At 48.3% G+C, this 27,774-nt stretch overlaps 1 protein-coding gene and 1 long non-coding RNA gene across 3 annotated transcripts; one reads left to right on the forward strand and one right to left on the reverse strand.

Moving 5' to 3' along the window:
- The first annotated feature begins 265 nt into the window (after positions 1 to 265).
- tmem229a (transmembrane protein 229A) lies at positions 266 to 26,762 on the forward strand. 2 transcript variants are annotated; one of them, XM_057022565.1, is made up of 3 exons: positions 266 to 981; positions 1,122 to 1,241; positions 25,220 to 26,762. In XM_057022565.1, the coding sequence occupies exons 2-3, from the start codon at positions 1,239 to 1,241 to the stop codon at positions 26,066 to 26,068; spliced, it is 852 nt and encodes a 283-aa protein (XP_056878545.1). In that variant the 5' UTR covers positions 266 to 981; positions 1,122 to 1,238; the 3' UTR covers positions 26,069 to 26,762. The 2 variants fall into 2 exon arrangements, with proteins under 2 accessions (XP_056878545.1, XP_056878544.1); XM_057022564.1 differs by lacking the exons at positions 266 to 981; positions 1,122 to 1,241 and having other exon boundaries at positions 23,062 to 26,762.
- On the reverse strand, positions 2,137 to 2,809 carry LOC130519286 (uncharacterized). Its single transcript, XR_008948276.1, has 2 exons — positions 2,692 to 2,809; positions 2,137 to 2,406 (listed from the first exon to the last, which is right to left on the reverse strand). It is a non-coding gene; the product is annotated as an uncharacterized LOC130519286 (long non-coding RNA).
- Positions 26,763 to 27,774: the final 1,012 nt, after the last annotated feature.

Below are 27,774 nucleotides of genomic sequence, written 5' to 3' on the forward strand. Positions count from 1 at the left end.
AAACATCTCACGTTAGCTGGTCACATTCTGACAAGAGTTACGTGACCACATGAAGGGTCTCTCTGGACCCATTTCCAGTCCTGGGAACGAGTCTCCTTCATCCGTCTTCGTGTTTCTAATTCTTCTCACAGAACAGAGGAACCGTTAAAATATTCATCGGTGACGTATCGCAGCTCTGTTCTCCTCACACATCCCACTCCTCCTTCATTTCTGTCCTCCACAATGTTACACAACGGTGATGCTAGCAGACCCATTTTTAGATCCTGTAACAGAATTACGGTGATGAGAACACTCAGACAGAAATGATCTGAAATGTAGGCACTTTTCAGTCCAGAAGGGTGTTTAAATCTTATTTGATTGTCTCCTCTTGTTCTCCCGGATCGTCTATCCGTCACTTATCTCTCGAGGGGAAAATGAGAAAACGTCTAATCAGAGTAAAAACTGTGGAGTGAAACACAATTCAGGCTTTCATCTGTTCTCACCGTTATCTCCTCCAGCCTGACAGAGGAAAAAAAGAGAAGAAGAAGCCAACAGGCGATGTCACAGTCACCTCAGGGACACCCGACCTCCTGCTGGTACACTCACACACTCGCACACACTCAGTCAATCACAATCAACAACTAACATGTGTGAAAGTGTCTCTCTGTCTGTTCACCTTTGTGATCTTTTCTTCTCTCCTGTTTTCATCTTTTTTCCCTGCATCTGTTTTGGGGCCTCGTGGTTCATTCGCGCAGTCGGTGCAAATAATGCCAAGGTCACAGGTTCTAGCCCCGTATTGGCCATGTGTATATGCATGGGACCAGGCTGGAAGTTCTTCAGAAAAGATTTTGTTTCTAGTTTTAATCCAGGTTCCTGACAAAAAAGATCAGTTCAGGAGCACTGCCCTTGAGCAAGGTACTGGAACCCGCCCCCATCCTGAATGCCGAGAGCGCCTGTCCAGGTCTGCTTACTCACTCCACCTCTGCCTCAGTGGCACATACGGTAATCCATCTGTAATAATTTGTGTAGGTAATTGTAAATATCATGTATTATCATGAATAATCAACAGATTTAGATTTAGATTTGATTTGATTTAGATCATGTTGAGGTGAATTAAATTAACTTTATTTCCTTGATGCCAGACTGTGGTCGCAGTGCTAATTTGGATAATCTAATTCTGGAGTTGGAGACAACCCAGTGGGAGCATAAAGAGATAGAAAAGGACTGGGCCGAGGACTGACCCCATTGGGACACCAACCATGGTAAGTAGAATGTGATGTAGATATTATCTTACATGTTAAATTTCCTGTATGTTGGTGTCTGTGTTACTTCACATATTAATAGATTTTTGGTGAATAGATAAGGTTTTATATTTAAAAATATTTGAATCCCAAATCCGAAGAAAATAAGTACTTAATCTGATAACCTTCCAAATGAAGCACAGCAATCTGAAACACCAAAATACACATGAAGGGAAGGAGCGAATGAGCACAGGTGAAGCAGGACAAGCAACAGGTATGAAACACTCAGGTATGGAGGAGGGCGATACAATGATAACATTCACAGACACCAATGACATAACAGAAGATGCACACTTGAAAAGGAGAACTTTCAGGCCATGGCTGTCCCACCTGATTTTAATCAGTAATTGAATTTCTGTTAAGAGAATATTGGGCCCGATTCACCAATATGTTCTTACGAATCTTCTTAGATTCTTTCTTAAGTTGTCCTTAAGAAGTTTTTTAAGAAAACCCTACGTCGGATTCATCAACGCGTTCGTAAGCCCCAGAATTGTTCGCAGCTGTGTTCTTAGATTGATGAATGCCATCTGTTCGTAAGTTGAAAGCGCGTGCCAGGTGAGTCTAATTAACATACGATTAGCATAAGTCACCGCCCACTAATGCCCATAAAAGGAACTGCAGCAGGACCCTGTAGACAGAGCAAAAAGCAGCAAAATGCCCAAAGCGAAATGCCCAAAGCTTGCCTCTCCACGCCTGATTTCTGACGCCGTGTTGAACAATCAAGAAAGGATGGCTAACACGCTTGATAAAATTGCCTCAACCCTGATGACTATAGCCAACACGCTTAAATAAATCAACGAGAATGTAAAAAAAGAAGAATGTAAAAAAAAATAAACGTGTAAAAGCTGTGCTCGGATTGTGACAATAATGCATTTTATTCACAAACGGGCAATTAATCGCGCTCGAACGTGAACCGCGTGCCTGCAGTCTGGCCCCATCATTGCGTCAGGACGCACATCCTCACGGGGTTGTGGCTCTGTGTCCAAACACATCCAGCGCCCCTTTAACATGTCGATGGTGCGTTCAATGGTGGAGCGACTGCGCGCATGCATCTGATTGAATAAAACTCCTGTGGAGTCTGAGGGTTGGTCAGTGGTGTCAACAACCAGGGCATATCCTCGATCCCCTAATAAAATAAATCAAGATAAAATCAAATAAAAAGACAGTTTTGGCATGGTTTCCAATTTGGTTGATTAATGTTAAGTCATTGGCACATTTACGTAATTTTAAAATTCTCCGTAAATCACCAAAAATAGGAAATAAACAAATAAACAAATAAATATGACAGAATTATCATTGTAATATTGAATTTTATTGAACTGCACAAGAGAAGAAAACACAACCATGCCAACATGTCGGCACTGAAATGTGCGTAAGAGTACTCCTGAGTGTTCGTAGGATTTGTTCTTACCTACGAATAAATCCAGGATAAGAAGAAATTGGTGAATGCCACAATCTTCGTCAACTGTTCGTAAGTGGGACTTAAGAACAAATTTGTTCGTAAGAACGCTTCGTGAATCTGGCCCATTGTTCTTTCCAGCGGGCCATTGATCGTGTTGTAGTGTGCCAGTTTTGGGCCACGCGCCTGAGGTTTCCTACCCTTGTTTTGAACACTGCTGCAAATATAGTTCAATAATCAAAGAAAATCAGTCAAACCATCTCAGAACTCGATCCAATGTCAGAGATGAAGCAGGAATAGTTTATTAAACCGAATTGACTGACATATCAGCAACAGTCCAACCAGGAAGAAGCAGGCAGTTTAGCAGACATTTACTGAAATGTCAGTCCAGACACAAACTCCACAAAGCCCTGGCAGGCAACCACGCATGTAATGACAAGCAGATAGAAAACACGCCATTATGTTGACAGAGTGAACCATCCTACGCACACACACACGCACGCACGCACGCACACACACCACATATTAAATTGCAGACACACTCCTCATTTTGAAGATTCTCTCATATTGCAGCTACATCGGGACCTCCTGGGAAACGCTCAATTCCCTTCCTCTATCAAGCCTCCCCTGTGTTTCCATACCTTTGCAGTCCTCCCTTTGCTCCGTCCTTCATGTGTGAATGGCGGTTTGCGTCTGATCCCATTGAATAAATACATAATTTAGCAATATAAGTCCGCTGTTCGCTGTTGTGGAAGGAAACAAGACAAATGTTTCACATTCGCTGGAGTGTTTCCAATTGGATTTAGTGGAAACGAGTTGCTGAGTTTGTGATTGGATGCTGCGAGGGGCTGTTTTCAAAGAGACTCGCAGGCTTGACTCACTGGGTCAGAACCTCATCACTTGCTTATTTCCACCGTGAGTTGATGTGTCAGTTTTATCTAAGCGAACGTGGAAGACAGAGGTGGCGGGGGAGTAAAGGGTCCCCGTTTTGAAAAGAACTTCCTGATCTTTCCTCATGGTCTCAAAGTCCGACCACCCTCCTATTTGGTGTTACTTTAAAGGGATGAAAATTTGGCATGCAAAGATAATGCTACCTAGCGTAGCAAAAAAGCTAATTATTTTTCAAAGCTCACCTTATGCATATCATCTGATTTGTTAAAAAAATGTTTACTTGCAAAATTCCCATACAAAGTGTTAGAAAGATGACTTTGATTAAGGCATTTTCAGCTAAGCTAGTAACCAGTGTACAAACATTTTATTCGCTAAGTTTAAATAAGCTAAAGCTGAAAGAAGGCTATCCTGTTCAGGCTGGTTCTCATTTCCAGTTGTTCATAATGACATCACTGATATAATAAGAGACTATTTTTAGTCTGATGGTGGATAAATAAAGCAGGAAACACAAAAATAATTGATCCACTAAAATTCGCCTGTTAGCCGCCTGTTTTGATCGGAACATCGGTGGGAAAGACTATGAAGAAAGATACCTTTCTAGACATTATTCTGAAGACTCTTATAAGCGCAATGTTTACATGAGCAAAGCTCCCATCTTTCCCTGATTGCTGCTGTTGCCATGGATACCTGCAGTTTTTCAGCACTACAACTCGCCAAAGTAGAGATTTTCTTCGACTTACAGAATTCCTCATCTCCAGTATTTCACAGGCTCTCCAGCCCAGCCCTCCCCAGGCACCCCCCCCCCCCCCCCCAGTTAAAGGTCTGCAGACCACAGTCCCCCCTTGTCCTGGTGGCCATTGATTATGTCAGATTGGGGGTGATGTTTCCTCCTGCACCCACCTGAAATCAACGAGAAACTTTTGCGTGTTGCCGTCAGTCATAGTGATGGAGGCCTTTAAACCATAAAGGGGTGGTGGATGTCAGAGAGCGGGGAGCTGAGTTTGCTAGCTCTTGCTAGCTTTGACACTCATTTCTAGGTCACTGGGCTTGAGACGTGCTCACCGAAGGATGGCCACATCAGCCTTGCCGTGCTTCGCGCGCACGTACGTGCATGCACGCATGTGCGGCGGGGCGAATCTAAGAGGCGCACTCAGACAGTCGATTCCTCAGCTTTCATCTCCGTCTCTCACGTTCCCACACGCAGGGGAATCAGTCTGTTTCAGGTCCTGGGCCGTCCTGTCGGGGGGGTCAGCTCATCAGGGCTGGACCGTTTGAAAAGGAGAGCAGAGGGCATGACCGAGAAAGTCAAAGTGAAATTGCTTTTACAGCCCCCGAGACGTCTGTGTTTATACCGAAAACATCCAGGTTCTTCTGCGTGACTGGCAGGAGGTCTGCATCACCGACGTTATGTCACGTGACCGTCAGGTGACGTGTTTCTACACAAAGACAAATACTATAAAAACTCAAGCATCAATGGTTGATGGTAAACATGTAGAATTATATGCGAATATGTCTTCAGCCAAGATTCGGTTGATATAAATTCAAATCGAAGAGCCTCCTCAGACCGGGGGAGCAAAAACAGACCACCTGCGGAGCATCGTAAATAATTAAACAGCAGCTAGCATGTTTACGTTGAACCAAAACGATCAAGGCCGTGGCCTCCCAAACCCGGGCTCAGAGAGGAGACGGGAGCCGTTAAAACTGGTTTTGGTCTTCTATCTGTCTGCGTTGTGTCATTTTAGTTTTTAGAGACGGGCAAATTTATGCAATCTGAACTCAAAGGAATGTCTTTTCCAGAGAGGAGCTGTGAGAGCTCCGCCTGGTCGAGCTCGAATGAAGTTGTATTTCAGACCGCAAAGGAACACGCAAATGCAAGCACGCCGCATTTTTAGTCAGGATTCGTTTCTGTTGAATTGAGGCGACTCGTCGACGTACGTTGAAGCAGAGCTGCGAAAAAGGCTCTTCTGGCTCTACTTAATGAGACGGCGACACACCACCTGCCAATGTTTGATCATGAAATTACACATGAGCTGGTGCCTGCGACGCCTCAAACACAGAAACAGACACAGGTCTGGACGCTTCGAGGGCGGGGAGCCATCCCTTGCGTCTGTCTCACGCGTGATCTTTAGCACACTGCTGCTGGATTAGCGCAGCTAAATTATTATTTTTTTGGATTGAAAAACATCAATTTCGACAAAACACGTCCACATCAGGACTGTTTGGGACAATCCTTCAATCTGGGAGTGCTAGCTTTTAGCAATAAAGCCAACTAAAAAACCCTAATCTCAAACCTGTGGAAAATCTTCGCGAAGCAAAAGTGGTAAAAGTCAGAAATCCTGGAGACCCCACCAAGTTCAGGTGAGGATTATAACAAAGTGGAGAAAGTGTAGCTAAATGTTAGCCTGTAGATAGTTATACCCTCACCAGCTCATAAAAGTATCCTTATTTCTCGGATCCTGTTGTTCTAGCAGGAATAAATCTAATTCCGAAGGGTCCAGCAGTGGAGAAAATCGTTTAAACGGTGAGCAACCCTCACCACGCCTTATCAATCACCCAACACGGGCTCATATAGACACCAGAAACATTACAAGCCCTTATAGATCCATACGGTGCTTTGATAATAACCTTAGGAGTCTCCAGAGTGTGTCTGATCAGATTTATTTAGTCCCACTCAGGCCCCAGAGGGGGGCCCTGTTCCAGGACTCTGCAGCCCAACAAACGCGCTCTGTAAATTAGCCTTTATCTTTAGCTGGGATTTAGCCATTTTACAGGAAACTGCCTCGGTAGCGCTGCTCATGGATTACAGGCTGCAGACGGACACCTGCTGCTGACTCCTTGATGGACCCTCTCTAGCAAGCGGCACCCGTTACCGTAGCAACCAGCCCCCGGCCCTCCCGCTCAGGCCCACAGACCGACCATTAGAGCCCACTTATCTTTGTCCTCTGTGTCCTCTCCTACCCCCACACCCCCGTCCCCCTGCCTCTCCTTTGAGATCCAAATAAATTGCGCCCCTCCCTCTTTCCCACCCCTCACTTCCTGCACCCCCCTCCCTCCCGTCCATCCCATCATCAACCCTCAGCTGATTTACTGTAATGGTTGCCCTGTCTGTCACCTCCCCTCCCTCCATATATCCGTCCCTTTATGTGCCTCTTTCCATCTCTCCGTCTCCTGGAGTAATTACCGGTTCTGGTTTTTAATTAAGGGGAGAGGGAAGGGGAAGGTGGGGGGCAGCCTGGTGCGGCAGAACCCTAATTGAAACCCCAATTAGGCTTCTCTGGTCGACAGCGTCTGGCGTGATCGCCGCTCTGTCGACAACCCGATCTCCATCAGGAGGGAAATTTCCCTGACTGATTACTTTGAATATTAATTCAAGGTATCAGGGCCCATTCACTAACGTACGGCTGCAGCAGACAAACTCGCGTCACTTGTCGCCGTGGCGATGGCCAGCCAGTCAAAGCAACTGTTTCAGTTTGTGGGTTCATCACAGTTTGGCATGCAATTAGCAATCTTGGCTAAAAGCTTGAGAGGAAGAGAGATGCCCAACAGGTCCTTTCAGGACTGGCGGGATGAGGACTTCCTTTCTGTCCTCTCTGTTTTTGTCTTTGCTCACAGCAAAAGGAGCAAAAATTACGAGAAGTGCTCTTTTCAGCATCTCTGCCGAGGAAGACGTGAGGCAGTGGAAACACAAATTGCACAGAATTTTCCAGGCAGGCGAATAAATCTCTGGAAATAAAAGTTCCTGGGATGATTTTATCAACTGCTAATGATTTTGAGGTGATCTGACATCTTCCATCATCTCACCTGAATGCAGGACCTGGAATCAAAGGGGGGTTCTGACCTCTACCTCTACCCTCTCAGGGTTCTACTAATATTGATGATAAGCTCTTTTAAACAGGGAAATTTGCTTATTTACTTCCGACTGTGCTGTTTGTTAAAGTGTGTTTCTTCCAGGCAGCCAAGCCTCACAAATCTCACTGCAGTTCAGATCAGACGCTTCACACGTTCGTCTGATTGACAGAGAGACAAACAACCGTCCCTCCATCACTGACATCCTGCCAGATCGCTTGAATGCTTCACACACACACGCACGCACGCACACACACGCACACACACACACGCACACTGCTGATTCCAGCCCAGACAGACACGCCTCAGTCCCATCAGCCTCTGGATGCAGCTGTGGAGCTGCGGAGAACATCCCGATAAGCTCCCATTGATTGGCTGAAAGGATCCATGGTCGCCTCCGTCCCTCACACACACACAAACACATATACACACACACACACAGAACCACAGACAGAGATGGAGCAGCCCCCCCCCCCCCCCCCCCCCCCCCGCTCCCCTTCTCCTGAGAAGTAAAACTCAGGAAGACAGAAGTGTTCTAGAATAGGAGGCTGAGTTCCAAAGATGAGACGATAAGCAAACGGACGTCTAATCAGGCCGTCCAAAATAGATCGTCTATATTTAACACTGACAGGATTCAACAGAAGTAAACCTCTCCTGTCACCTAAAACTCAGCACTGAAATAAATTACTGGAGGAGGGACACGAAGAGCAAAGAACAGCCGCCTGCTGAGCCTTGAGGAACACCTCCAGATGAAAGGAGGGCTCAGTAACATGTGTGAGCAGCCTCGTCTGCTCCCGAGGTGTGACTGACTGATTGTTGCTCTCACACTGTTTCAGACTGGGAGGGGGGGGCTGATGGATGATGGGGGGGGCTGGTGCGGCTGGGGAGGGAAAATGGCAGGTAATCTCTGCTCTGATGCATTCAGCAGAATTGTTGCAGAAAAATGCTGTTTTTAAAGCTGCTATTTCTCAGTGGCAACAGCGACATATGTGGTCGTAATCGGTACTGCACCCCTGAAATCCACAACAGGCCGGTCAATTGTTTACGTCCACCCCTCTGTGGACGAAGGACTAGCCTGCAGACAGAAGCCAGCCGACTCGCTGAGACGGTGTTTCCTTCATGTTCTTCTGCACCCCTCCCTGCCTTCACGGCTCCCCTGGACGGTTTCTCTAACGTCTCCTGATGGATTAGCCAAGGAAAACAGCAACGGCTGCTTTTCCTGCGACTAAGCTCCAGCAGACAGAAGCACCCGCTGACTTGTTTCACGACACGCCTGAAGGGCTGCGTCGAAATGATGAAGGTCCCCAGAGAGGGAAGTGAGAGTAGAGTCAGCATACATTTTTCCAGATTAAAATCAACTCTGCTCAGATAGTTTAGTCTCAGTAATAATGCAGGTTTAGACATGTTCACCGTGATGTGGGAAACACAAAAATCCTTGCACATTTTGGCTTACACACTACAGAATGCAGGTTTTTATCTCTTCAGCATCAAAACCCGGCATGTTAGCGCGCTGGTGTGCATTAACGGTCGATAACCTAGCATGTAGGTGCCCCTTATCTCCTTTGCGAACTGCAAAAACAGCAGGATCTGTCAGCATTTCCTTCCCTGCGGACTTCTCTTCTCTGCCTCCCTCTTTATTCTGGATCCACACGTATGAAAAAAAAACCTGAGAAATGCTAAATCTGTGGCTATAGCTAGTCCAGGACCCTCATTGTGCTCCTGGGCGGGGGCTGTCCTTGGCTGTCCACGTCAGTGCCTGCCATGGTTTTTACTTTTGTGGAAGCTGGACAGTCTGGAACAACATCTCCAGGCATTTGCAGGGCGAGGGCAAAAAGAAAATCCCCAGAATGCCTTGCGGCACCCCTTCAGCGCTGTCCTGTGCTACAGTGTCATGGATCAGAGGACATTAGGATCAACTTCAGTATGGAGAAGAGGTTTATTAATCCAACAAAACCTGATATGTTGAGCCGCGACACCTTCGTTTGTCTGAGAGAGTGACATGTTTCGCCCTTTCTTTCCTAGATTTGTGGGAACCATTTATCCCAGTCGATGTTAAAACCTGTGATACAGATGTGAGCGAACAATAGCAGTGATGATGCTGGGTTTAATCGGCCCAGGCATCGATATTACAGTCCAAATACTAGATTTTTCTGTTTTTAATTGGCTTTAGATTCGATCAAAAAGGGATTAGAAGTAGAATCTGAGCAGTTATTGTCTTGTGTTCTCTGAGCGCTGCCATTGAAATGTGTCATTTTATAGAAGAAAGTTGGAAATAACCTGATTGCTCGGATGCATGGAGGGTTTCTCACAGCTCCACAACTGTGAAGAAGAATAGAAGATTTTAGTCGCATTTTCCTGCAAATCGCAGTTTGTTTCGCAGGCTTCTAAATATGAGAGACGGTCTCAACCCTTCAGCTTTGCCACAGAATAATCAAAGGCTAGCTGCTGTGTCAGAATCTTTTTGGGATAAAAGCTGAGCTCAGTAAACCAACACCACCGTTTTAAAACTTCTACTGCAGTTCTGTTAGAGTCTGAAAAGTTCTTTTTAAAGATTTCGTTGAAAAATGTCAGTCAAGTTCAATGTTTTGTACAAATGTGGCGTTTAGCATCAACGGTAGCAACACTGGATGATTGGCAGTTGAAAAAGTAGGAACTAAAAGTTGAACATTTTACATATTAATAACATTTTAAGGTAATATCTGAGAGGTATTTGACAGTTGCATTAAGAGCTACACACCGAAGACAATGGTATTAAACATTAGCACTGAAAAACAGCTTGGACTGTTAGCTCAGTTAATAGCTCAGATATTGGTTTCCACCAATCAGAGGACTGCTACGTTGACAAGTCTGCTCTGAAATTGTCCGGAACCAGCGGAACTATAACTTCATGTGTTGGACAGCAGGATATTTACATTAAAGTCGGTAAAACTTCTAAGTCACACAACTGTCTCCCAACGAACAAAACTACGAGGACGCGCTAGCGCGCTAACACAGAGCCGAGCTCAAATCTCACCCGATGGTTCACTTGCCGCCCTCTAAAATGTCAACGCCTCAGACGAAGCACGACTTCCTGTTCTGTTTGCTGTCAGACCGTCGGTGTCCCGTTGTCACCGGCTGACATTTCACACGCTCGGGGTCGCAGATGATGAACGCACGGCGTCAGAAGAAGAGGCGGGAAGACAGATGCGTCAAGAGGGTGAATACCTGATCCTAAAATTAATAACATCCTTTATATTCACCTGCAACTTCTGCTTTTCTACCAAAGGAACTATTTAAAGAAGGTTTTGTTGCTGTCCATCAAAAAGCTACGCGATTAGCCACGGGCCCTGGAGTTAGCTTGTTTTTCTGACACGTTATCAATGTAAGAATTAACAAACGTTGCACAAACTCGTTTCAATTAAAGGGATGATTGGATCTTTTTTTTGTAGACAAATTAAAAAATTAATTGATTTTTGTGTGGAAAGACAGAGTCCGTAATGAGATTATTTGGATAATCACATTGAAAGACTGTGCCTCTCCCGCTGAGCACCATGAAATGAAAGACTTTTTTAGAACCAAAACAGTTTGAGCTAATGTCATTAGCCTGCTTTGTAGATTCCCGTCGTTTTCCGACTGAACCAGGCCGTCAACATTTTTAAAAAACAACCCTGTAAACGACGCAGCAGAAGCTCAGCAATTCACCCTCACATCGCACCAAAGAGGAGCATCAATACACTCCAGGAAAACAGACATCCGGCACCTGCTGGTTGCTTCCACCGCCCGATAAAAAGCTTAGTTTAATCCAAACACGTCCCAAAAAAGAAACACTTCACCCACTCAGGTGTCTATTTTTAATGACACGCATCCGCACCTGTGTAGCGTACAAAGCGGAGCTAATGTGACTCAACTTCGGGGGGTGTTTTTGCCCTAATGGGGTTATTAAAATTAGCTTTCCTGGACTGCCCACTCAGACAGAGGTGAATTTCCAGATTCCTCCACCTCGGTAGACCCCCATCGACCCAGTTAGCACCTGTACCCATCTGCAGTGTGTCCACAGAGGTCACAACACTGTCATCATTAAGCATTCATGTATGCACACACACACACACTTCTGTTTCCATGGCCGCTGCCTGACCTCACACACACACACACACACACACGAAGTTCGAGATCAAGATATCCGATTGCGTAAAGTTCACGTCTGGTTTGTGGCCCTGCAGCAGAAGCACCTGTGGGTCGTCACTCCTGTAAAAAGCTGCAAACTAGCTAAAGATTTATTAACACTTTCTGACAGATGCTCGAACTTCTACGGCTATTCACCTCCGAACACAGAGTGGGCTTCTGGTGTTGATCTGCCTGAGAATCACCTGATTTAGAGTCTCCCCTGCTGCTCCCGGTGTGAGCAGACAGACCAGAGAAGGACTCAGACGTAAAGCAAATGTAGCACAAACCAAAGCAGACACTGTGAGGGACAACAAAACACAGGTGAACCACACGAAGGGGTATTTTAATTAGCCAATACTCGGGACAACCATGTTGGGAAGTAAGCCAGGTAACAGACACAGGTGAACCTTGTTAGGAGACAGTTTAGGTTTCTAACTCAAAGCTTAACTAATTAGGATGGAATTTAGATGACAAGCACTCAGGTGAATGTTAGAAGGCAGTTAAAAACTAAACTAACTAAAACCAAACCGAATTATTTTAATAGCCAACACACAGGTGAACTAAATTAGGAAGCTAAAAATTAGTTAATGAGTTAGTATAAGGCTGTTTCAGTAACAAGCACACAGGTGGGTCACATCAGGAAGTGGTAAAGGTTCCACTCACACAGGTGAGCCACATTAGGAGGTTGTCTTTGGTAACAAGCACACAGCTGAGCTATAGTAGGAGGTGGTTTATGTGGCTTATGCACAGGTGAACCCCATCAGGAAGTAATTTAGGGAACTAGCACACAGGTGAAGCATTTAGACGTAAGCAGGACAGAAGAGAGAAAAACCTGAGCTCAAACCCAATGATATGTATTTGTGAGGCGTCTGTGGACCAGGCCATTGGTGTGTGGTGGTCGTTGACATTGGTGCAACCTTGTGCCACAGATCAGGGTCCACTGCTGCCCTGTGTGTGTGTGTGTGTGTGTGTGTGTGTGTGTGTGTGTGTGTGTGTGTGTGTGTGTGTGTGTGTGTGTGTGTCCTCTGGAAAAATGACTCATCATTGTCATGGTGAGCAGCTCAGGGAGGCTGGGGGGATTTACTGAACCCTGTAAAACACACCGTCAGAAACAGGAGTGTGTGTGATCACACAGCTCACCTGAGTCCTCCCATTAATTAAACCCCGTTAACCCTTCAGTCTCCAGCAGGGAGGGTTTACGCTACCCTGCCTAAATCCTGATTCTCACCTCAACTGGAAAACCAAAGAGTCCTTTTGAGTTGTGAGAAACAGCCAAATTGTCCTCAGTTCCCCAAAAGGTCCTTACGTTGCTAGTAAAGTGAGTATTTTGGTTTGGTTCATTTGTAGCAAGTACATGAAGGTGAACAATGATGTCCGTGATGCGTTCAGGTGCTCCACTGATGTGATCTTGTCACTCATCGCCCCCCCCCCCTCCCTTGATGATCAAAGGTCAGAGACACAACGGTATCTTCTGAGCTGTTCCTCTCCTCCCACCGCTACATCTGATAACGCTCTGTCCAACAATCAGCTCTTTCTGGACGTCTGTCGCACGTCTTCTCCAGCCAGTCACGTGGCGCCACGCGCCCTTCATCCCCCTCCGTCCATCTGCCCCCTCCATGGCTTCGCCTGACAGCACGTGCAAAGATTACGCTCATTTACAAACGTGGAAATCTTTTTTAGAAGCGAAAAAGTGTCAAAATGCGGAGAATTTAAGACATAAAGACGACCTCAGCGTGGAAATTCTGGCAGTTTCTCTCCGGTTTAATGAGGAATGTTGCTTCTTTTCCACAAAACAGCAGTTTGCACTTTAATAAGGGATTTTTGGGAGTTGCAGTGTTTCAGAAGTGTGTGTGTGTGTGTGTGTGTGTGTGTGTGTGTGAGAGAGTATTATGACAAAATTAAGCAAGTGAATGAGTAAATACAGCAGATTGAATTCCTTTTTGTAGCATTTAGCGCTTTTTTTCGCAAAGAAATTTGTGTAAATGGCACCGCTAATGATGCTAACTGACACCAAAACTGACTGTTTTCAATCCAGAGTGCAGACAACAACATAAAGTGAAACGCCTGTGTGATTTGGGTGAACCAGAGCGTCTGACCAGTTCAGCTGATGAACGGGAGTTTGCCACAAAAAAGGGTTTTTTTGGCAACACAATGGTGGAGACAGAAAAGGGGTCTGGTTGTCTTAGCAACAACAAGAACTAATAATAACATCTTTCAAACACACAAAGGAGGGGTTTTTTTTGTTCCATTTGGACTTTTTTCAGCATTCCGTCTGCCCCAAATGTGACATTAATAACCACCCTCGTGCCTTTAAAATGCGTATTTGCAGAAAGAAACGTGATTTTTCTGATTAAATTATTAAATAATAGTGATAATAGCTGCCATTGTGCGGCCTGTTATCTCCTCTTTTGTCACTTTGACTAAAAGAAACACGCTAACAGAATTAGCTTCATAGCTCTAACAGCTAACCTGTGGGGAACCTCGACCAGTTCGACCAGCAAGGATAGGGTCCGAAAGCGTCCTTATGCTGCGTCTCGGCTTAAATTTGATATTTACTGGCGCCGCAGTGGGTCCAGCGGCGAACTCTGGGAGCAGACGGGCAGATGGCGAGAAGAGCTGGATCAGATTAGCAGACAAATATCACAGATTTGTCCCCGATTCTATGCTAATTATACAGAACGGCGCCGAATCAAAACCAGTTTAGATATTTGCGATTTCTATCGTAGCCACCTGAGATGAGAACGCTGAAAGTGTCGTCTGTGGTGAGTTTATGCTGCAAAAAGGCACTTATTTCCAGTCACGTGGCCAAGTAGGAACAATAGTTCTATAGTGTGCAGTGGCGTGATGATGTGTAGGAGTGATGCGAACGGACCGGCCGGCGCCGTGTCACGCCGTCCGCAGACGTCCGTCCAGCAGAACTGCCCGCCCACGCCGAAACATGAGCAGGAACGGTGATCGGAGCCAGCGAGGGTGTGTGGAGGGACACAAAAGACAAAAATAAGTCTCTTGTTTGCTCCCAAAACAGGAAGGAAGTGACGGAACCGACAGCATTCAAGTCAGGGTTGGCCACCGGACAACACTTTCTTTAGTGGCCCTCAATAGTGTGTGTGTGTGTGGGGATGGGGTGTATGTGTGTGTGTGTGTGTGTGTGTGTGTGTGTGTGTGTGTTCTCGCATTTACAACAGGTTGAGTACCAAAATCGTCATTCTAGCAAAGTGAGGCCATGTTTGCAAAGTGGGTCCATTCGACTATTGCGCAACTTCGAGGGATTGTTTCAGGGTTCAGACCTGGTTTTAGGGTTGAGGTTAGAATTGGGTTTAGGTTCGGATTTCAGGGGCGGGGCGAGGGTTGGGATGGTTAGGGTTTGGGTTGGGACCTGCTTACCAAAGTCCCAAGATATAAATGTGAGTGTGTGTGTGTGTGTTGTGTGTGTGTGTGTTGTATGTTTGAATGAAGGAGGCGCCTCCGAGCTCAAGGTGGGCGTTGTGTGACACTCTGCTCTCTCCTTCTTTATCCGTCACAATGCTCCCTGTTGCTCTTTAACTCTCGGCTTCAAATCTTTCCTCTTTCTTTCGTTTCGTTCTTTCTCAGCGATCTCGGTGGCACCGCTGTCTCCCCACAGCACCGTTGCCATGGTTATAGTGATTATTTGATATGTAAAATATACAGCTTAGTAGTGTTTGAGGCTGGTTCGCTCCCCGGCTGTTGGCAAAGACCGCCGCAGGAAGTCATTCCTGCCCGCTGCAATAAAAGCGTGCAGTCAGTCAGCCAGGGAGGGAGCAGTTTTGGACCCTGAACATCGAAGCAGCGTCTACAGCTGTGCATTAACCTCATATGTGTTTCCATCTTTACGATCGTAGTAAATTCCCAGCAGGGCTTGAAAGACCACAGATTTTAATTTGGGTCATTCCGCCAGAGCGGCTGTGGCTTCCTCTGTCTGGCTCCATATGTGTTCCGCTCCGCTCGGAGACGTGTCGCGGCGCAGGCTAAGTGCCACCGAAGATGAATTATTTCTTTGCGGCGGCACTGAGGCGGGCGACATGGCGTGCTGATTATATATTCCCAATTCCAGAGATTTGCTTTTGTCGTACGATGAAATCGAGCGCCATTTCCAATTCGAACTTTGTGACCTGACAGGGACACTCCGAGCTTCCTGGAGGTGTGTCACATAGGCATCGGGCGTGACTTGTGTGGACAGCTAGGTATCCCATAATGCATTTCACTTGGGGCAGCGAGATGATGTCTGACGCTACTTCGGAGTTGTTGGCTTTCACGGAAAATAACGTTGTTTTTATATATTTGCGTATCTCTGATTTCGTCCTGGTGAGAAGAGCTCTTAACCCGGGTGGAATTATTTGGAGATGTGCTCAATCTGACTGCATTTACGTAGTAAACCTGCGTTCTCGCCGCATCGCAGCCGTCGCCATGGTAACCGCGCCAAAAAAAAGGCTCTCTTTCTGAAGATCGTGGCTCTGAAGCTAAATCTGGCCTCATCAGATCTGCCGCGAGAGCGACGAGCTCATGTGAGCATGTGCCAGCATACCTGTGTGTGTGTGTGTGTGGTGTGTGTGTGTGTGTGTGTGTGTGTGTGCGTGCGTGCGTGCGTGTGTGTGTGGAAGTATTCCCAGTCACAGCAGGGGGGCAGTGGAGGCTGTTGCTGGGTGGAGCAGGTCGGGAGGGAGAGCAATGTACTGCAAAATGTAGGACTATACGTAGAGCGCGCTGGAACCCATGCACGGTACAGGGGGGCGGGGCTTATGGGGGAGGGGCGGGGCTTAGGAGGAGAAGGGTTGTGCCTTTGCTCGACCATTTGAGGCCGGAATGAAACCGAGATGCTTCAGTCCAAAGCTGACAGAGTCCTGACAAAGATCCGCTGCCCGTGCAAAAGTTTCAAACAAGGTTTTTAGAGACTTATGAGCCAAAAAACCAGCCCAGAGGTCGGCGGCATCTTCACACAGACGGGCGGGGATGAAGTTTCGGACCAGATCTGAAAGCGGGCAAAAACACACCCAAAGTCTTGTCATGTCTTTTTCTCCTAATTTAGGTCCCAGAATTATCTCGCTGAGCCGATTCTCAGCTAAAACCACCAACTTCCTCCTTTTTTGTTAGCGTGAGCATACGAGTCGTCGCTACAGCAACCGTCCTCTTTTTTTCGCCTCTGCAGAGGGAAAATAAATCTGAGAAAAGGACAGAAAAACAGCCTGACTGGAGGATGAAAAGAGTCTTCCTCTTCCTCCCACCTCCTCTGACTCATCGTCGCTCCGTCTCCAACGGCGGACTGCAGAGGACACGCGCGTCCTCCTGCGGCGCTGGCTGGCGAGTGTGTCAAACTTGTGCGGGGATGGAAGAACACGAGATGCACGAGAGGGCCCACGTCCACCTATGCACTGGCTGCAGCCGAGGAGAGTTCACCATGGCAACAGGAGAGTCGGGCGGAGGGATGCGAGCGCTGGTCGACACAGGTGCGCGAGCAGATAACGCCGCACGCGCTCACACACGACAAAGGGAGGTTTGAGCTCAGACAGCATCGGCGAGCCACAGAACTGGAATAGACTTAGATGATGTCAGCATGTTAGCATGGAGCTAGTTTTGATTGGGGGGAAGCGCATTTGGCCACGCGGAGCCACCGTCCCGCCTCAGCGCCGCCGCCTCTGACCTCAATACCGTGAAAGCTTTGATGACTAAAACTAATATAAAATCCTGGACATTTAATAAGAACTCGGCACCAATTTCAGCACGTTAACCAGCTCTAATCTACAAACCAGGAAATGTCTTTACACCGTTTCCAGGAGGTTTTATTGCCTCAGCAGAGGGGGCGGGGCCGAGTGTTGACCAATCAGCATTCTTCAGGAGATAGCCCCGCCCCCTAAAGTCCTCCAAAGAGTAAGTCCAAAGTTTGGGGTCAGGGAGAGTGTTTCTCCCATGTAATTTCGACATTCCAAGTAAATCGCTCCTTTTCCGACACGATGGAGCTTCAGAAACTGGACTCGGAGTTCTTCTGTCATCAAACCTGAGTTACACGGACGTCCACAAGGTGGCGTTCCGGTTACACACTCCCACTTTCTTCACTTTCTGTCGCCACGGTGACATTTGCGGGTGAATTCCGATGTTGATTCCTTCATCTGTCATCACATTATGTCACGCAAAAGGTCAGAGTCAAGGTCGTCCTCCAAGGTCGTCCTCCATACCGCCCAGCGGTGGCGAATAATCAGGTCAGTTCAGTGTTTTTAAGGGGGGGGGGGGCAGATATTGATTGAACTCTCCTTGGAAGGAGTGTGTGCGAGGTTTTCCAACGCAGACGAGGAGATGGAATATGATGATACAGTAAATCCATGACAGCCGAAAAATGACACAGAGAGAGAACTGGGTCAGCGGCTAATTGCACAGACATCAGCCCCACACACACACACAAACACACACACACACACATTTACACTGCATAGTGTACAGACACGCTGGCGCACATGTGCATGAATACACACACGCGTATTAGCTCACACATACGAGATTAGCATAAAATAAACATCAAATCAATTCCCGCTAATCTCTTGGTGCCTGACCAGGACAGACAAACACCTGCGCAGGCGGTTCCATCACTCGTATTGATTATGACCTTGTGTACAGTCACACACACACACACGCGCACACACACACACACAGTACAGTACAGTAAGCGCAGGGGGCTCTAAATGGGGTTCAGCGTCATCATTATTCAGAATAAAATCAGGAGGATTGAGAGCCCCCCCATCCTGAGCTCCTCTGTTGCAGGGCAGAACAGAGTGGTGCAGCGGTGGGAAGGGGGGGGGGTGGACCGGAGAAGATGTGGAATTCTGGAACGTCGATCAGAGACCAGGAGAGGTGAAAGGTAATCACGGAGCGTTTTGTGCTGCTTCACAAGAAAAGGGGGAGGAAAAAGAGGGAGGGGGGGGAGGCGACTGGAAGAGCATCAAGCTGATCCCTCAGCTCTTCGGAGGAGTGTGAGATTATACCCGTTTGTGTCTCCTCCTCTTCCTCCCTCTTCCTCCCTCTTCCTGCCTCTTCCTCCTCTTCCTGCCTCTTCCTCCCTCTTCCTCCCTCTTCCTGCCTCTTCCTTCCTCTTCCTGCCTCTTCCTCCCTCTTCCTCCTCTTCCTCCTCTTCCTCCCTCTTCCTCCTCTTCCTCTTCCTCCCTCTTCCTGCCTCTTCCTCCCTCTTCCTCCCTCTTCCTCCCTCTTCCTCCTCTTCCTCCCTCTTCTGCACCATTTCCGAAGCGATCTCACCTGTCATTTTAATGTGATTTAATTGTTCTCTTTTCCTCCTAACGTCCCTCCCTCCTCCTTCCCAGAGGCTTCAGTGATGTATCTTTAAAAAGCTGGGAGGCAACTTTCCAGAGCGGTTTAGATGTCTCCCTGTCTCCTTTATGCATGAGGGAGGGAGGAGGATTAAAAGAAGGAGCGGGGTTGTTTCCTTCCAGGTTGTTTCGTTGAAATTAGCAGCGGGCGTCGACGCCGCCGCACGCCAGCGCGGGCCGGGCTCAATTATTCACATACGAGCGCCGCGAGCATCAAGCCGACGCAGAGTGGGGCCTGGAACAGGAAGTGTGTCACTGGGTCAGACTCAGGCGGAGGCGGCCATTTTGCTAGCGCTAAAAAAAAGTGAAATAAATGCGGAGCTTTGAAGCTTTGATGCAGCATTTAGCATTCAGGTGGAACGTTTGGTCATGTTTGCCATTTTATTTATGTCCGCATGCGAGGATCTCAGCGTTAGCTCCCGGGAGATTGACAGACTCGCAGACGTTGGCGTTCCCCCTCCGCGGCGAGGCTGCTCCGACCCCCCCGTCACCTGTGGAGATGCGCTGGATGGATGCGCCCCGTGGAAATTAGCGGCGGGATTATGCAAATCCAAATTGAACTGTGAAGTTAAGAGGCTCGGCCTGGTGACCCCGTCATCTCATGCCGGCAGGGTACCGATCAACACACCGCCTGCGTGCGTGTGTGTGTGTGTGTGTGTGTGTGTGTGTGTGTGTGTGTGTGTGTGTGTGTGTGTGTGTGTGAGCTGAATTCTAATTTGGTCATTAGTTCTCTGTCCCGAAACACACTCGACTCCTCCAGCTGTGTGTGTTTTGCAGCAGGTTTCGGACCTGTTTCTCCCGTCCTGAGCGGCGAGGCGGGACTCCATGGCGTGCACCTTCACTCGTGCGCGTACCTGAGCACGTTTACACAAACGTTTACCCCATCCGCCACGTCGGCCTTTTGTGCTCAGACGATCATACGGGCCCTCGTTTTGCCTGGATAGTTCAGTTAGTAGAGCATGAAATCCTCCAGTGCTCCATCAAACCAAGTCGTCTTCATTTATTGTGCGTAACAATTATTCTCGTTTCTCTTTGCCCCCCCGTGGTGCCGCGCACGGCCTTGGCGTGCGTGCGCCGATCGTCAGAACTTGATATGTCCCTCAGGTGGACCTTCTCCCGCTGCTGCTGTTGGTGTCGGTGCCAGTTTGTGAGCTGCTTGTTAAGAATGGGCTCTCCTGCACGCATCACTGGGCCTCGGAACCATCTGCTGCCTGAGACTTGATCCTCGCCGTTGGGTGGTTGTAGTTCCAGGCGCCAGCCACCAGGGGGGGGCTCTTCGGACAACTGATGATAAAACACGTGAGTATCTTAATTATGCTTAATGATGCTAACAACTGTGGCTCAGGGTTTCAAACTGGGGGGGTAAGTCCCACGGGAGCTGGTGTTGCTCTCCAGAAGCCTCACAGCTAAATCTGAGTGGTGCTTCGGCATTGGTCCAGAATTCCTGTCAGTTTCTAGATGTAGCCCTTGTGTCACTGGGTTGTTTCATCAGAGGCTGATGAAACACAGATTTTGGAGCAGAATGTGTCTAAATTGCAGAATATTAAAGGTTCTTTCTGCTTTATTTCCCTCAACCAGAGCGTTATAGCTTTTATATGCCGTATTAAAGCGCAACTTCCAAATCTGAAGTGCTGGGAGAATCAAATGGTTAGCATTAGCTCTGACTAGCATTAGCATGGCCCCAGCAGTAGGACGGGCTTTCCTGGAGTTCCCTCCCTCCACTTGGCGCCCCAGGCAGGGCACCTTACTCGTCTTTATTCATCTCTCCCACCTTCTCAGACCAGTTTGAACTGGGAAAACATTTATTTTGATTCCACTTTCGTATGAAACTCAGACATTTTAACATTCCCGGCACGTCCACCGACCTTCCCTCTGGCCCCCGTGACGGATTTAATAATGCGCTGACACTCGCTCTGCCTCTCTGTTGACCCTCCCATGTTGTCATCCCCCCCCCACCCCCCACCCTTCATTTTTCAATGACACAGAGATCGTTTCCTCTCCGGGGGATTAGAACGTAACTCGATGCGGGTCGGTTGTACGCGTTAACCCAGTTAGTCGCTTTCAGTGAGTCTGGGGCTAGAAACGGGGGGGTTGTTTTGTTGTAGGTACCCTGTATGGATGCTATGCATGATGCCAGCGTTAGTCACTCAGCGGAAGCGGCGCTAAAAGGCCCCGACGACCTTTGTAACACTTCGTTAAAGCCTCAGAATTTGACGCTAATGGTGCTAATGTCATTTTTCAGCCTCATTATGTCAACAAAAACCTCATCCTCAACCTTCAGAGGGGGAGCGACCTGGCAGAAGGGGGTGTGCTGCACGATGGTGGATTACCGGTACCGGATCCTTCACGGTGACCTTTATTGGACACGAACAGCATCGATGTTGCGTGTCGATCGAGCAGCTTTCAGCACGCTAAGTATCGGTCCCCCGATGGAGATAAACACAGCCGGCTTTCAATACTCCGTCTGTCTGGATTCTGCTTTTAAGTCTTTATCCAGGTCCTTGAAGGTTATGGAAACATTTAGCGGATGTGGAAAAATCAAGCAAATTTGTGTCGCTGCATCGATTTTAAGCATCTGAGCTGCAGGGTTCACGTGGATTTGATAAAGGTGTTAGCTTCAGCTAAATTTCGTCGTTAGCAGGGAAAGAGTGGGATGAGAAACCCCGGATGCAGGATCCAAATGCCTGGAAAGTCTTGGAGATCCAAAGCTGTGATTACACACATAAAATGTGTGTGTGTGTGTGTGTGTGCCTGTGTGTGCCTGTGTGAATACAGCACCTCTCGTCTTCAGCTAACCTAGCTAATAAATCACTGCTGCTGGTGTATAGATGCTAACGATGATTAGCAGCAGTGACTGCTGAGATCCAGGAGATGAATTGTGTTAATAACGGAGAAACGTGTCCTCTCACTAACCCGCCTCTGAGCTTTTCCTGCAAATAAAGTGAAAAACAAAGGAAAACATCCATGTTTCAGGGTGGAAACGGGAAGAAGATCTGGGGGCTTTGGGTAACCTGGCCGCCGGGGGACCTCATTAGGAGGAGGGCTCTGTTTTGTTTTCCCTGTCTCTTCTTTTTTCCATCAACCCCGCAAAAACCGAAACTTTGCTGTGACATCAGGTTGAGCGCGGGGCCGTATTTCCATATTCAGTCATCAGAGAAGGAAGCGTCCTCTGTAAAACCACGGATGTGAGGTATCGACGGGGATCCACATCCATATCTCCACAGGTCTAACGCTGGTCCTGCTCCAGCCACCGGCTGCATGGGCCAATCACAGACTGACACACGCACGTGAGGAGTCAGTATCCCATAGCTACAATCTCCCAGAAAGCGCCCCCCTGGGGCGTTTGGCAAATAAACAGAAGGGATGGAAGCACATGAGACGGGCCGGCAGAACCCGACCGGCTTCACTGCAGCAGCAGGAGAGGAAAAGATGGCGACGCTGCAGCTAATGTAGCAGCTAATGTAGCAGCTAATGTAGCAGCCAAGGTAGCAGCTAATGTAGCTACGGAAGCCAGACAGGAAGGTAAATATCCCAGACTGGGCCCTGTCTCACTGACACCTGATGGAGGAGGAGAGGAGAGGAGAGGAGAGGAGAGGAGAGGAGAGGAGAGGAGAGGAGAGGAGAGGAGAGGAGAGGAGAGGAGAGGAGAGGAGAGGAGAGGAGAGAGGGTGGAGAGGATGGAAGGGTAGGAGAGGAGGAGAGGAGAGGAGAGGAGAGGAGAGGAGGAGAGGAGAGGAGAGGAGAGGAGAGGATGGAAGGGTAGGAGAGGAGGAGAGGAGAGGAGAGGAGAGGGGAGGGGAGGGGAGGGGAGGGGAGGGGAGGGGAGAGGAGAGGAGAGGGGAGGGGAGGGGAGAGGAGAGGAGAGAGGAGAGGAGAGGAGGAGAGGAGAGGAGGAGAGGAGAGGAGAGAGAGAGGAGAGGAGAGGAGAGGAGAGGAGAGGAGAGGAGAGGAGAGGAGGAGGAGAGGAGAGGATGGAAGGGTGGGCGAGGAGGAGAGGGGAGGAAGTTTATGTGATGGAGTCAGTGTCAGGTTGCACTCCTGGGTGAATCCCATTGAGGGTGGGGTGTGTGTGTGTGGGGGGGGGGGGGGGGGGGGGGGGGGTTCTCCCTCTGGTAAACACACACTCTGCAGACAGACAACAGGTACATTGTCATTGGAAAAACACATACACACACACACACACACACACACACACATACACACACACACACACACATCCTGACCACACTGAGATTCCAGCATTAAACAACGGCCCAAATTGAGGGAAATATCTTTTGAAATGACATTTTCCGAAGATCTCGTCTGAATTGGGCGCCGCCACCTCACTTCCTGTGAGTCCTCACACGTCCCTGATGAGACCACGCTAGCACGTCGGAGACAGGCGGACGCTCGAAATGGCCTTTTGGAGAATGGCGAGAGAGCCCGCTAGCTACAACCTTTCCGGAAATACGACGGTTTTAAATGACATTTGGGAATGATGCTCCGGTCCGGCCAACGTGGGACGATCAGACTGGATCAGTGTTTTCCGGGAGTGATCCTCAGCTCTCGTGCATTTCACGGCAATATTTAGCTTCTGTGAATGAACTCGAGGGCCCGCCCAGCCCGTCTGTGACCGCAGCGCTCTGCTGCCCTCTAGTGGCCACTGAAGCTTCCCCTCACGGTCCCTGATGGTGTGACAAAAGCACCTGGATCCAATTTTTTTAACTCCTTTGAGCTCCATTAAAATGCACAGACTGTATCCAGGCAGACAAAGACCAGACCGTCCGTTTATGAATGAATCAAAGCGGCAAAATGCTCCAAATTAAGGACACTTGAAGGTCGCGGCTCTGGTACTTCTGAACCAGAGCAGAAATAAAACCTGCAAAGCTTTATGGCGGATAAAGGCATTCTTTTTGTATTTCTGATCCCATTTAGTGCCAATTAAAGACTAGAAGATGAGCCACAGTTTTATCTCGGACATCAGGGCTTGTAGGCGGGTTGTTTTCAAGAATAAAGGCTGCATGAAGAGCAGCACTTAGTGGCTTCTGAGGACAGGGACTCCAACACAAATGTGTCCCCCAGGACCCTGTCAGGAGGATCAAATGAAATCCAGAATTCAAAGAAAAGTACAAATAAACAGCATTTTCATCTGTATGGCCATTTTATATGGATAGTAGTGCCATCGCGTGGGCAGTCGGGTGTACTGCAGTCGATTTCACACGGGCAAAAAAGACATCTTAAAAAGTAAAAGTATACATCAGAAATAATATAAGAATTAATGTTCAGGGCGCCATCTAGTAGGCCGCAGAGGCAGCGGCACTTGTGAAATGATTGTGCTTTTCATTGGTATTCTATGGCTGGACTTTTCATACTAATTTGGTGGTTAACCTGTTTATTTTTCCTGCTCACGTCCGTTGTCAATTTAAAATACAAGTGGCGTGTTACAGCAAATTCCCATGCTGCAAATCCACGTGTGAACGCACGGTTGATTCGAAAAGGTGATTAATTTTGCAATATCTTGTTGTTACACGTGGATGTATGAAAGGCGGATGTGTTTATCGTGGCGGCTGAGTGATGGGCTGTAATTAATATTAATGACTCGTAATTAAACCAGCACCAGGACGTCGCATGGGGACGTGAGATCAATTAATAACCGCGCCGGAGACCGACTGTCGCGCCGCCACCGCAGGAGCGACGCGGCAACGCCGCTTCCATCCATGGTGCCTTCACGAAAATCGGATATTTGGATCCGCTTAGCACCCCACTGGTATTACGGTCTATCACCCGTCTATTTATCCCTTCATTTCAGTGTTAACTGTAATATTCTACAAATCCAAAGGTATCGGTACAGGTTCCACGTACACACACCCGCGGGACCGCGCTCATAAACTCACAGACAAAGGATGCTCGAAAAAGGGAAGAGGATTCTTTTAGAAGGGCGGTTACAATAGCCGATGTGGATTTTTGTGGGGGGGTTTTGTGAGAAACATGTGAACGGTGCTATCTGGAAAACACGCCGCTGCTGACGAGCCCCCACAGGGGGACAAAAGTTTGGTGGGCCGGAATCATCCGTACACAAGCGCGTGTTTTTTTTCCAGAGAGGACGTGAATGCAGCAGCCGCTCCGTATGTAAAGTGCAGGAGACGCTTCCAGCCGCAGCACAACGCGGAATAATGTGTCGGATGATGCCCGGCGAAGACTGACTGATCATGGGCAGAGATCCACGTCAGACGAGCCGGCGAACAGGGGGCGAGGACGCGGAGGAGTCGCTGCGGGAGCTGCCGCCATGGATGCGGCTCTACTTCTACGGGATGCACGGCGTGACTCTGGATGTCCTGCTCTCCTCTTTCCAGGGGCTGCTGGAGCACCGGGACCCGAAACTGGTGGGCCTCTCCTCCCTGTACCTTTGCATCCTGCACTCGGTGACCCACTTTGCACTGGAGAAGATCTACTCCCAGAAGAGGTGCTTCGCCGGGCGGCCTGCGGTCTTTCACCTCGTCTTCTACCCGTCCGTCTACATCGGGTTACAGATCCTCATCGGCAACATCGACACTCTGACCGAGCAGGTGAGGCTGGTGTCGTGCACGCAGCTGGCCGTGCACTACGCCCTGGCGCTATACTTCAGCCAGGTGTTCCACAGAGGGCTCTCCAAGCTGCGGTACCACCCTGAGGCGGAGGAGGGGAGCCACGCTGGGGGGGCCCTGGCCCTGCCGGCCTTCGCGCGCTTCCTCTTCTTTGGGATGCACGGCTTCCTGGACGAGGTGCTGTTCACATCAGTGTTCAGCCTGGTGGAGACGTCCGACTGGAGCCTGCGCGGACACACGTCCCTCTGGTCCTTCCTGATGTACGGCAGCTGCAGCCTGGTGGTGGAGAGGCTCTACCTGCACCTGCACTTCAGCCGAGGCTGGGGCACCTGCCGGCGCCTCCCCGTCTACATCTGCTTCATCTACACCTGGGAGTTCTGCGGGGGGCTGCTGCTCCGGCAGTTTGACGCCTGCTCCTGGGACTACTCCCACTACCCCCACAATGTGATGGGGCTGATCACCCTGCTGTACCTGCCAGGCTGGCTGTGCCTCAGTCTGTACCAGGACGTGCTCTCCAACGTCCTGCTGAGGATCCGGTGCGCCGAGGAGGGGGCCGGCCGGAGGGAGGACTCTGGGGGGGTCAACGGGGAACTGGAGGCGAAGCGAAAAACACTTTAATTAAAGAGGAGCTTCATCGGGACCAAACCAAAACTCTTTTTAGGATTTAAAGCCAGTTTGGCTTTACGTTGTAAACCATTTTGACGTTGGACGAACGGAATTATCCGGATAAATCGGTTAACATGCTGCTGCTGTTCGCCCAATGTGGATTTCTCTCAATATATGAGAGATATTTGGCTATTTATTGATTAATTGGATGGCAGAAATAGGGCTGGATTGTTGTAAAAGCTGCACCAAATGATTTAAAACTGCTGTTTTGTACGTCTGTAGAGGAACTTTAAGACATTTCCTCTCACATCAGACTTCCCGAGGTCTCTTTTTACTGGTCGGGCATGAGATCAATTTATTTATTTATTTGTTGGTTTGGGGATCCATCTTATGCCTCCTGTGGTTACGTCCCGGTCACCGTCTGCCCCCCCCCATCCCCCACCTCCTGCACGACTCTGCTCAGTTGTTATTGAATAAAAAGCTATAATTGAGGATTTCAACCACTTAAAAAGCTATTTCAAGCGCCAGAAATCCCCACTTTAAATCTAATATTTGATGTTTTTGACTTTTTGTGTGCGTGAATATTTATTCTTTTCAAACTTTGACAGTGTGAATGGAGGCGTCCGGCCTCTCTGACTGTATTAGCATGCTAACTTATTAATAAAAAGGTCGGATGGTTTCTTTATTCCGAGACAGGACTTCCAAACGCTTCTCTTCTTTAATATTTATCAGTGTCTTGCAGCTCATTATCGCCTCAGACTCGTTCAACGGTCAGAAACGGAGCTGAAATCCAGCTGCTGAAGAGCCCTGTGGGGTTTCGCGGTGAATTTTTAATGCCGTTGGAGTGCCTTCCTGCACAAGCTCGCTGATATTGGAGCCCTGGAGCTTTTTAAAATGAGGTTTAAAGGCAAATATAAGAGACGTGTACCCGGGTTGCTAACAGGAAGTGGCGCTTCAGACGACTTCTTGTCATTGAAAATGCTTTTTTGTACGGGACAGTTTTGATTTTAGGCTGTAGGTCAGATAAAATAAGGATGTTTCCCAGTCACCTTACTCCAGGGCTCAAACACCTTCTAGCATTTGTCTGTAAAGCTGCTCATCCGTCCTCATAGAGCCGCGCCTGTTTCACAACCGTCATGGTGATCATGCAAACACAGGACTAATGGGCCATCATTTCAGCTCTAATGGGAATAAGATAACTGCTGGAGACTGACTCATTAGTTCTCTCAAACACACACAGAAAGTTAGCTTTAGCATTAACGATCTTGTGGCTTAAAACACATTCAGCGAAGCCGCTTTCTTTTACACTTGAGGTTATTTTAAGTCAACATCTCTCAGTTGGATAGATGATTTTGACACAAATGGAGTGGAAATGTGGTTAAAAGATGGATTTTGAACCCTTTGTAATTATCCTGAAGCAGAAACCAAAGCTCCTGCTGCTCTTTATGGTATGAAAATAAATCATTGCACCTCTGGCGACGACCAGAGGAGAGGTGGAGGTCACGGGCTTTCATTAGGAAAATACAACATCACACCGTGGCCCTGGAGGTCCACGGTGTGATGTTACCTGGTCACCGTGTTCAGCGACCCCCCAGGACTGGGTCAGCGGTAGCGAGCTTAGAAACAAACGAGGCGTTCATTATTGATGCGCCGGAACGAGCGGCGTGTCCTTGTGCTGTCCACATGTCCCAAAAACGACACCCGCAGCAGGAGGGTCA

This window comes from Takifugu flavidus, chromosome 22, assembly GCF_003711565.1.
Source record: "Takifugu flavidus isolate HTHZ2018 chromosome 22, ASM371156v2, whole genome shotgun sequence".
NCBI lineage: Eukaryota > Metazoa > Chordata > Actinopteri > Tetraodontiformes > Tetraodontidae > Takifugu > Takifugu flavidus.